At 31.5% G+C, this 13126-nt stretch overlaps 3 protein-coding genes across 3 annotated transcripts; 2 read left to right on the forward strand and 1 right to left on the reverse strand.

Moving 5' to 3' along the window:
* Nucleotides 1-741: 741 nt before the first annotated feature.
* LOC132940768 (ubiquitin-like protein 4A) lies at nt 742-3480 on the forward strand. Its single transcript, XM_061008506.1, has 3 exons — nt 742-1113; nt 2860-2965; nt 3032-3480. Exons 1-3 carry the CDS (start codon nt 1066-1068, stop codon nt 3295-3297), a joined length of 420 nt encoding a protein of 139 aa, XP_060864489.1. The 5' UTR covers nt 742-1065; the 3' UTR covers nt 3298-3480.
* Nucleotides 1109-2628, forward strand: LOC132940767 (presenilin homolog). The gene has a single exon (XM_061008505.1). It carries the CDS (start codon nt 1248-1250, stop codon nt 2454-2456), a length of 1209 nt encoding a protein of 402 aa, XP_060864488.1. The 5' UTR covers nt 1109-1247; the 3' UTR covers nt 2457-2628.
* Nucleotides 3464-6738, reverse strand: LOC132940766 (methionine aminopeptidase 2). The gene is made up of 8 exons (XM_061008504.1): nt 6386-6738; nt 6117-6329; nt 5312-5454; nt 5023-5260; nt 4872-4966; nt 4666-4807; nt 3794-4099; nt 3464-3711 (listed from the first exon to the last, which is right to left on the reverse strand). The coding sequence occupies exons 1-8, from the start codon at nt 6534-6536 to the stop codon at nt 3590-3592; spliced, it is 1410 nt and encodes a 469-aa protein (XP_060864487.1). The 5' UTR covers nt 6537-6738; the 3' UTR covers nt 3464-3589.
* Nucleotides 6739-13126: the final 6388 nt, after the last annotated feature.

Here is a 13126-nt window from a genome sequence, read left to right on the forward strand (position 1 = left end):
ACAAGGCTCCAAGTAAATAGGTTATATATAAATTACTTTATTCACAATAATATCATCAAATATACTTTGTAATATCATAGGCTGACTGGCCGTTTTCGCTCAGAATCGTTTTTCTTATACAATAATATTATATCATTGAATTCAAATTTAACACCATCCATTACAGTGACCCACTTGTAACCTACTGCACAGCAGAGCGACATCCACTTATCCACCTTTTTTGTTTTACTTCTTAAAATTTGTTTGCATGCAGGTGCCCTGCACGTTCTCCTGGATGATAAATTATTTAAATATTTATAATAATATTAAATAATTCATCATAATATATTATTATTATATTATAAATTGTAAAGTAACGATAAAATAAAAATTAGATTTTTAATTAAAATAATTTAATCATTGCAAGACCGGTACATTATTCGATTATTAGTTCAAAATTGCTATATCATTTAGCTAATGCTTTTTAACAACAAACTATAACTACCTATATTGTCTTAATTACATTAAAATGTTGATTCAATAATAATAATATGGTGTTCATAAATAAATGATAATGTTTTAAATATATTATTATAAATTTATACTATTTATACTATAGTATTATAGTAATAATATTTCTAACAAGTATATAGGTTTAAATTTGCCGCCGTTTAGTAAAGTCCTAAAATGCATACAACATCCTTGGTTTTCGTATTTTTACAATAATCGATCAAATCGTTGAGTAAAATACTATTATGTCGTAATTTATTATGGCTGATGCACCCTGCATGATTGTTTGCACTGTATCGTTTTATTTCATATCACCCACTCTCGAGTCTTGACAGCCAGCCGCTACGGCTACGGGCTGCCTTTTACATATTATATTCCGATTTTCAATAATCATCTTGGAATTGTTGTGATCGAGTTGCGCTGTTTCGCTCGAATCGTGTGTTTTCAACTAGGCAGGCACCGCGGTACCCCGAATGTCCACGACATGACGCTTTGAGTTCGGCGACACTACCTCCACATATATCAACTATTGATTTGCGGTTTAAATGCAGTGATTGTTGCACGGTCCGCGAAACAATGAAAATCAACATCAAGATACTTAACGGACAGGAATGTTCTTTCGACGTGAGTATGGGCGCTTTTTAAACGATACGTTATTTTCTGTTACATTGTTGAGGAAGTGAGAACACGCGCTTAGATCTGTGTGCGTAGATTGAGGCTTACACTTTGGCGTCTCCCCTTGTTTGTGTGTTCTATTGATGCGCGACAGCAGCAGCAGAAGCAGCAGCAGCAGCAGCAACAGCAAGTCACCGACTCGTAGAGAAACAATTCCGCTAATGGCTGCCGCGGCCCCCAGGGAAACGTCGCGCCGTGACTCGTTGACGGCCCAAGAAGAAGAAACGCTCAAGTATGGCGCCGAGCACGTCATCAAGCTATTTGTACCCGTGTCGATGTGCATGTTGGTTGTGGTGGCCACGATCAACTCTGTGTCGTTCTACAACGTCAAAGATGTTTACCTGGTGTATACACCATTCCACGAAACCAGTCCCGAGCCTTCGACTAAAGTTCTAAACGCTGTGGCCAATTCGCTGATACTGATATCTGTCGTCATCGTTATGACAGTGTTCCTAATCGCGTTGTACAAATATCGATGTTATAAATTAATACACGGTTGGCTCATCATGTCGTCGTTGCTTCTTTTGTCCATGTTTACTAGTCTGTACATCGAGGAAATCTTACACACATATAACGTTCCTATGGATTATATAACATTTTTTTTAATAATCTGGAATATCGGTATGCTAGGCATGGTATGTATACACTGGAAAGGCCCACTGCGACTCCAGCAATCTTATCTGATATTCATTGCTGCCCTCATGGCACTTGTGTTCATCAAGTACATGCCTGAATGGACCACTTGGGTTGTGCTGTTTGTTATATCTATTTGGGACTTGATTGCTGTCCTCACACCACGAGGACCCTTGCGTATTCTTGTTGAATTGGCTGAGGAGCGTAACGAACAAATATTTCCTGCACTAATCTACTCATCTACAGTTGTATACATGATGAACCGTTCAGATAGTGTCGATAGTACCACAGACAGCCAAAATGGATTTACCAGAACATGGGTCGAAGAACACCAGCAGCCTCAGACTGAAGAAGTTAGAGTTTGTAGAAGACTGATGGACGAAGATGATAAAGGTGTCAAACTTGGATTAGGAGATTTCATATTCTACAGCGTTTTAGTGGGCAAAGCGTCATCTTATGGAGACTGGAATACCACATTAGCATGCTTTGTGGCTATACTTATTGGATTATGCTTAACACTATTATTATTGGCTATATTCAGACGAGCTCTGCCCGCTTTACCTATATCAATAACTTTTGGACTTGTGTTCTATTTTGCTACTCGAGGACTAGTAAAACCATTCGCAGACATGCTAGCCTCACAACAAGTTTTCATATGATTTTAATACATTAATTTATTTTTATATTATAACATTCATTGTATGACTAAAATATGTACTATAAATGATAACAGTTACTATCAATTAAATACTTTTATAATTTTTTTTTATATTTACTAAGTATATGAAATTTAAATAATATTTAAAATAAATGATTAATTATTAAAAATTATTATTTTTTCTGTATACTATTTCGTTCCTTAATAATAATGCATGATTGCATTGAGTTATTTGTAGTTCAAATATTGGATGACGTCATACATTTTATAAGTTAATTATATCACAAAAAGTTTCAAATTATATGATTAATCCATATAAATGTTTATAATTGACAATTATCTTATAGTTCTGTGATTCAGTAATTTTTTTTAATTGCATTTTAATGCGAACAATTCATTTTTAGGTTCAAAGTGAGATGACAATAGCAGAGCTAAAAAATCATGTATTTGAAGCACTTAAGGTTCCTGTTAAAGATCAAAGATTATTGCTTACCGGTCGTCCTTTATGTGGTAATTATTCTTTAACTTTATAATCTATTGATAAGGGATAACCTCTTTTTTTAAAAATATTTATAGATGAAAAAACCTTAGTTGATTATCCACAAATAAAGGACGGTACCAGATTGAACTTAATTGTTAAACAGCAAATCATTAAAACTGACGAATTAGAAGAAATGATTACTAAGCACGTACGAGAACATTATAGCACAGAAGATACGGTCAAGGTATTAAAAGAATTCATGAAGGAATTTGACCGTTCTCTTACACAGTTCAGCTTAGATGACTACGAGCGTATGGCAGAATCATTATTGGCCAATGATGAACAACAGAAGAGTCAATAATAACTGCCAAGTCATATTATGTAAAAAAAAAAAAAAATGAGGAAACATAAATAAATTAAGTAATAAACCTATTTTTATCCACATATTGATAATATTATAATATTAAGTGTAATTGACTTGTAGTTCATCAATTTTTTGTATAGGTTTTTATAATATTATAACATCATAAAATTAATTTTTTAATTTATTGATTTAATTTATCACCAAAGGTTTTAACAACATTTTAAAACAACGATACATTTGTTATAATATTGGCGATATAATATTTGTATTGACTCAAATTACTCAAGAGTTAATAATCATCTCCTTTGCTTATGATTTCCTTGCATGTTGGTCTAAGTACAATTGTGTGTTCAAACTGAGCTGTATAACAGCCTTTGATGTCACATAATGGTGGATAGGCGTCAAGAATTCCTGTAAAACAAAATATTACATTCAATTAATAATAAAGTAATATTAATTGTATATTTTGTTTTAAACAAATATAAAAACTTGCCTTTATCGCATAAGTCTTTTAGTGCCATTTGATATTTAGTTGCGCCCAACCTATCAAGCCAGCGTTTACAAAATGCCAATGTACCAAAGTTCTTATTGACTGTACCAAGCAATTTTTGTGATGCTTGGAGTCGTAGTGGCACGTATGGAGCATCAAAGTTTTTCATATAATGAGATGTATCCATATCATCACGGACAATACCACGTCCTGTGGAACCAAATGTTTCAATAGCATAGAACTCGTTCTCCTCCATCATAGTTGCTTCACCACCTTTAACAATTGGTACAGTTTTGCCTGCGTGTATTCCTGTAAAAAAAAAAATAATACAAACTTGAGGTAGGTACCAAGAATCTTACAACGACTTTAACGAGGTTGGATAGGTATTGTTTATTAAATATGGGTAAGGCTCAAAGTGCTGCCATTGAAAATGTATAGAATAAAATTTGACACTAGTACAATGTTAATTCAGTCGACTATAATTAAAACCAGAGGGTAGAATGAAGTTAGCTTGACGCATAAGACCGTTGAATAGATTATTATGACCGTAGTCTGTATGTTACAACTGTTTTTAAATATTCGATAAGAAAAGCAATGCGAATGGTACTGACTAAAGGTAAATGCCTTTATCTATTTTTTTTAATACTGCACTTCTTTAAATTTCTACATTTATTCGCGGCCAAGAACATGAGCAACACTCATTAAAATATCAGCTGTGTAGTTGCAAATTTTGATTGTCAATGTAGTTAATTGAAGTGTAGAAGCTATTTTAGTAAATATCATTAGAAAAAATCCAACCAACCAAAGTATGTTGGCTGGCTATATAACTATTACTTCACTCATAATTTAAAATAATTTAAATTGTTAATAATTACTATATGCATCAATCGAATGGCCATTGAGATTTCTAATTGACTTAACAGGATACGTTTTACCATCAAGCTCAACTTCATAAGATTCCATTACTTCTTGAATTGCTTCACCAACTTCACAAAGTTTAACATCGATACCAGCAGCCTTACAATTAAATTGTCAATAAGTTATTGTTTATAATACCTAAGTGTTAATCTTTAGAGTTTACTTTTATTCCTGTATTAGTTGCATCCCTCACAGCTTCTACAAGCTTATCATACTTGGGATTGAAAGTCAAAGTAAACGCACAATCAATTATACGGCCTAAAAATAAAATAATTAACCATAGAATTCAAAAGAGAAGAAAACATTAAATTCACCATTCACGTGTGTGCCAAAATCAATTTTGGTAACGTCATCATATAATAAGACTGTGGGATCACCCGCATTAGGAGTATAATGTGCAGCACAATTATTTCTTGAGCATCCTGTTGGGAATGCAAGACCAGCTTTAAGTCCATCTTCTCCAATTAAAGCTCTAGAACATCGCTCTAACTCTTCACAAATTTCAATCATAGTCATTCCAGGTTTTACCCAGCTTTGAATATGTTTTCGTACCTAATACATCACAGTTAATATTAAATAACAGTAATAAATAAATAAATTTACTTGTCTATGAGCTTCAGCTGCCCGCCTGGCATCATTATAATCATCATACTTGGAACTTTCTATTGCTCGTTTCTCTTCACTTGTTATTCGCTGTTTACCCATACGTCCATCATATTCAACTTCTTGTCCAACAGGATACTCACCTATGATAACATAGTAAATACATATTAATTAATGAGTTACAAGATAAAAATAAAAAAATAAAATAGGTATTAAGCTCCAATATTGTTTTCTGATAGTTAATATTATGTTTTCATAAGCAATAATAATTTAAATTTCAGACCCATTAGATTTAATTAATGGTTCATATATTAATAATTATTATCTACAAAATAACTTTATACACGGTTTTCACAAGTATTTAAAGTTTAAAATATAAATTTCTTAGGCCAACACCTTAAATTTGTAAAATATTGTGGGACACCTGTATTGTTTATAGTAGATTAATCTTATCTTTGAATACAATAGAATAAACAACTATCTGACCATGATTAAAAAAAATCACACCACTTTAATCTATCAAATGATTAGATATTAGGTTCAAACATTTTTGTTTTTAATTAGGTATGCTAACCAGATTAATGAATATTATTATTCTTAATTTTAAATTGATGAGTACAAAAATTTGATTTTTAATAAAATAAGACAACAATTTTGAGAAACTTGAAGAAATGAATTAACTTGTCAAGCCTTAAAGAATGGAATATTGCATAGACCATTCAATAGAAACAGTAATTAACAAACAATCAAATTTGAATACTCCATACAACTTAAAGTAAAGTTGTTTTTAAGATAGGTTAACTACTTGTTGGAAAGAGTTCGTGTATGGGGACAGATGGAGGATCAGTTTGCTTTTTTTCTTTTGACTCTGGTTCTTCGACCTTGGTTTCCTTCTTTTTTGCACGGCGTCTGGACTTTTTTTTTTCGGCTTCGGCTTCATCGTCCATATTAATATTGGTTACACCACTAGTCACTTCTTTTTCTACTTCATCCTTTTCTTTAGTATTCGTCCCATCATCTAAAAATTGCACATGGTAAAACGTAAAAAATTTAAAAAATATTTTTATTGCTTACCGTTTGTTTGTGCCTTCTTCTTCCTTCGTTTCCTCTTTTTCTTTGTGACCGTCGGTCCATCTTCAACATCTTCTTCTTGTTCATCATCATCGAACACTTCTTCAGTCTTCTTTAATACATTTGACTTTACGTCATCCAATACTGCAGCCATTCCGCTGTGAAAAGTGAACTCAAAAATCGACAACCGTTATACAATAACAAAAATCTGAATTCGAATTTCGAACGAATCGGACTGGTAATGGTTATTGACTAAAGAGCACAAAACCGATCGGGTCGACTGAATACCGATTTCAAATACAGACTACGGTAATACAAAATTCAAAACTTTTTCTATTTGATATTTTGATAAAACATTAGATTTTTTTTAGGTTATTTTACTGGTTATCAGTCGCGTATTAAGTTTAACAAGGTTATCATCATGAAGATTAGAGATTATCTCTAATCTCCATGGTTATCATTAAACACAGTGATACCCACATAGACAGATTAAAAAGATACGAACTTCTTTTTTTTAAACTAGTAATCACTTATTTTTACTGTAAATTGCACTGAATTCTACTATAGTTCAGTGGCTTTATAGTCAGTGGAGGTGGGTCGAACTGTTCGAATATTAGGAACGAACCAAATATTAGGTGTTCTCAGGGGCGCCCGCAGAAAATCAGCTCAGTGTGTGCAAAATTAAATTTATGTTATAGGTACATACATAGGTAATCACATATTTACATTATTATACACTGATATTTTTGTTCATTAAAAAAATCCCGGGGGTGCCATTGCATCTACTGGCCCCTCTCTGTGGGCGCCCCTGGGTGTTCTTTTCGAGTTCAAAAATCAATCCAGGCTTTAAAATATCGAACCGAACTCAAGCAAAAAGTTCGAAATTCTATAATTTATAGTCCTACTCCTTACTCGATCGTCGTTAGTTATTTTGGTTTGACATAAGACTATAAATTTTGATTTGACATTTAATTCAAAAGTTTGGTTTGGGTTCAGATAAATAATAAAACTATGAAACATAACAAATATATGGTACAGGAAACAGGCTTGATGTTGAACAAAATGTTCGGTACAAGTATAATTAAAAAGTTCGGTTCGAGTTCGACATCACACTGAATTGTTCGGTTCGATTTCAATTCGAGACAGCATTTTGGAGTTCGACCCACCCCTACTTAATAGGCTATAATTATAGCACAGAACCAGTGCTCGAAATGGAGTGTTCGTAATATTAGGCTTTGCGTCCGTTCCGGTTGGTACTTGGTTAAAGTTAGAATTTAAGAGTTTAGGATCGTAATAATATTAAGTAAATATAGAAAAAGTGAATAAAATTGCCTGAATTAAAAAATGTATATTATTATTGTCATACTCGCACACGGCATATCAATTGTATAAGCTTCAGGTTCGTACAATTTTCCATTTCGAGCACTGCACAGAATAGATTAAATTAAATTAGTTATGGTACTTAGTTATGGTTAGACTATTATAGTGTTATAAGTTATAGTTTATATACAATGTTATGATGTTTTTGAAAATATTATTGCGTCTTAACCAAAATTTGAATGAGTATTTATGAATCATTAAACTTTAGGTAATACTGTGATAGCCGATAGGCAATAGCACGGAACAATAGATAAGTTGAATATAATATAAAAGACTAAAAATATTAATCTTTTGATAAATGGTTTATATCAAAATATATAAAAAATAATATGTAATATTCAGTTTCGTCATGGATTAATATCTAAATGTACACTCACCAAACAGTTTTTCTTTGCAGTTTTGTAATTACCAAACAATCAATCGTAATTCGTAGTACCTACCTATAAGCGTCAATCGTAAATAGTAAATTATTTAAAATATATTTATAGTTATTGTTAAATTATTTTATATTTTCCAAAAAAATTGCCTACATAAAACCCCTTAAAAATAGTGTATTATGAAACTTAAAGGTAAGATCATTATCAGCTTTGCTCGTTTACCTATTGGTATTTTTAAAATACTTCAGTTTTTAAACGAGCTATGAACATTTTTGAAGTTCCTACGCACTTGTAAGATGGTGATTGGTGACAACAAATGCGGGTGTAACGTCTTCTTAACGGTTCCATAACGTCTCAGTAACTGGCATGTTCTTAGTTTTTTTTTTTATTACTGTGAACGTTAAAATTAGGTGCCTTGCTGTATATTTTGTAAAACATCTTTTTGATCTTTAAATGGTTTGTCGTCAAACTGAAATTAGTGCCTGACGCCTGTGTGACACTTGATTTGTGTGACTCTTTGTTGTTTTAGGGATTGATTAAATTAATATTTTTATTTATTTGTTTTATTAAAAATACGAGCAGATGCCTAAAGTTATAATAATACAACGAAAGAAACTTTTTAGTACATTTATACAATAGTTAAAATAAATTAGGTAATACATTGTTAGCAAAAATTGGTTGAAAAGACTAGGTAATATATAAATTCATAGATATAGATATACGCAACAAGTATGCGTTACCCCCACTACCACGCATTGTCATATTAGTGATTTCAACCAACGCACGGAGGAATATGCCGAAATCATAGTACAGTTTGAAGGAGAAATATGGACGGCGCATACGGATGTAGATACAACATTGTTGAAAAATAGCGTTTCGATTAATTACTATTGCCTATTACTCAGGCTGCAATCCTCCGATTAACTTTAAATTTATAAAAGTACCATATACATAGCATAATGATCAACACGTGTAAATTTTAAGAACACATTTTAAAATTTTAAAATTACTGTTTTATAAAATATGTATAAATGTTTTTGTTTTTTTTGAAAGTACAGGCTGCAGGTAGTTCAATGGTTACATTAAAATAAACATGATTATAAATCGGATAGTTATTACTTATTACGTACGGTCGAAGTTGAAATTAATACAAGATAGGTGATTAGAGAAGTCAATTTTACCTGACAGTATAAATTAGAAAGAAAAGCGAAATTAGCTTGCACTCTCCAGTCAGCCAACGAAGACAATTGTAGATTAAAAAGGACTGGAGCATAATTATGTGGCTGGTGTTCAATTTTTTAATACATGCCCAGCAAAGTACAAAAACTTACGCTGTACCCGTTCCAAGAGATAAATTTGGCCAGTAGGAACCCACAATATAGATCCGTATTCAAGCACAGAGCGAACCAAGGCACAGTATAATAATTTGATCGGGGTATGGAAACCCATGATTGAAGTCCATTGTACAATTGCATTAAGGCCATCATTCAAACGAATATAATCATCGTTTGAGTTAACTTTTATGTACAGCTTCAGGTCATCCATGAATAACAGAAATTTTCTTTCCTTTATAACATATTTTATACCGTTGATAAATAATGAGAATAGCATCGGAGAGATATGACCCCCTTGTGGGAGACCAAAAGTCAGTATTTACCAAGATCTTATTTCAGAAACTTTTACGAATTGCTCCCTATTAGATAAGTAAGAGCTATAAACCTGCATGTTAATAAAGGTTCCTCAAACCCAGCGTGAGATAAGACGTTTAGTAATACTTTATGTTATCCCTATCAAATGCTTCCGAAAAATCTAAATAAATTACATCGATCGGATACAAAATAATTTAATAGAGTTAAACAAATCAAAAAATAAATTGGAAGGTGAACGTGGGTGCCCAACAGATAAAAACTAATAATAAATTTAGCGTTTTTGCTATTTAAAACGCATTTACCTGTGCAAACTCTTAAACTTTCTTAGTTCATACAGACGCAGACGTTATGAATATCTAACACTAAGTTTTGATAAAAACTAATTTTTATTTAAGTTTATGATTATATTTTAATCAAAAATATAAGAAAATATAAAATTGTAAAATATGTAATACCTATATCATCAAGGTTATCTATTACGCTAAACTTTGTCTTTAATAACTTATAAGTATACTGATGAATGATGATGAGTATATAAATAAATAATTGTTTTACATACTTTGTCCATACATGTGTTGCCCGGCGCATTGTATAGGCAAAATAGGTACACTACTGCAATGTTAGGAGGACGCTACACGGACATTATTGTTGTCTCCGTCTTCCAAGTGCGTAACATTGCAAATTATATGCTCAGTAGACCATGTTTAGCTCCGTTAGTTTAAAAAGTAGAGTGAAATGACCTCTTATAAAATATAAACTATAAAGGTAAGATTATTATCTATAGAGCATATCATAGGATTTTTGTTATATTTTAATTTTAAATCGAGTTATGAGTATTTTAAGATGTACAAACCATTTACAATTTTAAAATACTCATAATTCGCTCTAAAATTAAAATATATTTGACCTATTATCAAACTTAAATTTAATCACATTATCTGTGTGTGCGTTTGATTTTTTATGATGAGTGAATTTTCTGCTATGTGTGGATATTTTTATATCGCATTATATTTTACATATCTATAGATAAACATGAATAAAAATTGAAATATCATAAAAATCCAACGTTTACAAACACAGATAATGTCCCTAACTTTAAGTTATAAATAATATTAAAAATTTGAATCCAATACTATCCAAGGTTTTAAAGCCAGACGGCTAGCGTTGTACCAGTATAATGAAACTATACAACTTATTATTTGGTTACAGACTGATGAATAAGTCCATATAGACGCAAATTGCGTTTGGTATTTGGGGGGGGGGGGGGCGCTTTAAACTGACTACTTTGATAATATTGAATGAGCTTAAAACAAAATGTAGGAAATGTTTCGGGGGCATAGCCCCTTAAGCCCTCCTATTTACGCCTCTTTAAATGACGACGTAAACTACTGCTATAGATAGCTGCAGTAATATCGAGCAATGATAAAGAGGCAACAACATTTGTTTACTGAATTAATAAAAAGTTAATAATGAACATGACGTGAAAATAACAAAGACTGCCATGCTGAATTTTGAAAGACAATGTTAAAGTAAAATTTGAATTTAGACTCTGGACCATAGCCCATAGGTATTAAATATTAATTCATAGTATATTATCTAAGAAGTAAGATTGTAAAGTACCTAATTCAGAATTATATAAGTCATCCGCGAGGAGCTCATCACTTTTCCGTATTTTATATAAGAAGTAAGAACTATTGAATATTTCGTGCCACATGGCGTAAGGCCTACTTTATAGAGGTTAGGCTAACCGCTGACGTGCTTCCAACAATCATACTATCTACAGGCTACAGCCGTGATGTAGAAGTAGTATAAGCATAAGCTGATAGTTTGACCACCTCCCCTTAGAATCGTTTTTTGTATGCAATTTATCGATGAAATCGAATTCAATACATAATGTATGTATTATAGTGACTTACTCAATTACAATAATGTACACTGAACACCTACTGTACAGCAAAGCGGTTGCCTACTAGCCCACTTTTTATTAACACTTTTCTTAAGTTTGGTTTCACGTCTGTCTGTGATCAAATCTTGCGCGCTCGATTTGAGGCACTTTTTGAAGATGAAAAATTCTGAAAATTGGTATAGACCTTGGTCTTGGATGACAATACAATAATCCGTTGTCATTTTGGGACATGGACCAAAAAAAAAAAAAGGATTGTCCCCACGACGTCGCCGTAATATCTCTCGCAGATATTGAACTTGGGACAGAAACTATTCGTACAAGGTCAAGCGTACGTCATCATTAGTAGAGTTCGTAGCCTCGATGGACTACGTATCGAAGAATTGGACGCTTCAAAAATAACGGGCAAGACATTCTGTAACGTTGACGCTTTGGATGAAATCGACAGAATGAGACAACATCGTCCCAATATCTCGGAAGCAATTGTAAATGACGGACAATAAATTATAAGTACTGTCAAATAACAAAATATATAATACACATAATGGTCTCATAATGAAATTGTTAATATAAAAAAATTTCAATTGGTTGTGGCAAACAAAATAAATGTCTTGTCATTTCACGACCACATAAACTTATTTATTTATAAATAAATCATAATCACCAGTAGTTTGATTCTTTTTGTTTCACAAACATATTTCTTAAACGTTTAATAAAAATATTTACTTTCAACTAAAAAGTAGAAAATAAAAAATAAAAAAAAAAATTTTAAAAACACACTTTTCCATAAAAACATTTAAAAAAAATTTTTAAAAATTGCACTAAAAAGACAAAAATAATTCTCTGTACTTAAAAATAATGAAAAATTTATTGATGAAAAATTTAAAAGTGTGTGGTGCATCATACAAAACATTAAAAGCCGAGCTAAGTCTCACATACACTTCTTTGTTCAATCCTGTTTATAAGATAGTGACTGGCAGTATATGTCAAGTATAAGAGCAAAATAATGAAAAATTTACTGATGAAAAATTTAAAAGCCAAGGAAAGTCTCACATACACTTCTTTGTTCAATCATGTTTATAAGATAGTGACTGGGAATATATGTCAAGTGTATGAGCACCACACACTTTTAAATTTTTCATCAATAAATTTTTCATTATTTTTAAGTACAGAGAATTATTTTTGTCTTTTTAGTGCAATTTTTAAAATTTTTTTTTAAATGTTTTTATGGAAAAGTGTGTTTTTAAAATTTTTTTTTTTATTTTTTTTTACATTATTAAAGAGCTTTAATTTCAAAAATGAAATAAATCAATGAAATCAAAAATTAATTGTAACAAAGATTTAATTTTTTTCTTCAAGATATTTGTATTTGTTTTTATTTTGAGTAAAGTTTAGGTTACAATAGTATAATAAAATATAACTTGTAAAATAAATT

The sequence above is a fragment of the Metopolophium dirhodum genome, chromosome 3, assembly GCF_019925205.1.
Source record: "Metopolophium dirhodum isolate CAU chromosome 3, ASM1992520v1, whole genome shotgun sequence".
Classification (NCBI taxonomy): domain Eukaryota; kingdom Metazoa; phylum Arthropoda; class Insecta; order Hemiptera; family Aphididae; genus Metopolophium; species Metopolophium dirhodum.

Coding starts and splice junctions, on each gene's coding strand:
- LOC132940768 (XM_061008506.1), top strand. CDS start 1,066: ATGAAAATCAACATCAAGATACTTAACGGACAGGAATGTTCTTTCGAC. Junction 1,114..2,859: donor GACAGGAATGTTCTTTCGAC/GTGAGTATGGGC, acceptor ATTCATTTTTAG/GTTCAAAGTGAGATGACAAT. Junction 2,966..3,031: donor TACCGGTCGTCCTTTATGTG/GTAATTATTCTT, acceptor AAATATTTATAG/ATGAAAAAACCTTAGTTGAT.
- LOC132940767 (XM_061008505.1), top strand. CDS start 1,248: ATGCGCGACAGCAGCAGCAGAAGCAGCAGCAGCAGCAGCAACAGCAAG.
- LOC132940766 (XM_061008504.1), bottom strand. CDS start 6,536: ATGGCTGCAGTATTGGATGACGTAAAGTCAAATGTATTAAAGAAGACT. Junction 4,967..5,022: donor TTTTGGCACACACGTGAATG/GTGAATTTAATG, acceptor TTTTATTTTTAG/GCCGTATAATTGATTGTGCG. Junction 3,712..3,793: donor AAAAGACTTATGCGATAAAG/GCAAGTTTTTAT, acceptor TTTGTTTTACAG/GAATTCTTGACGCCTATCCA.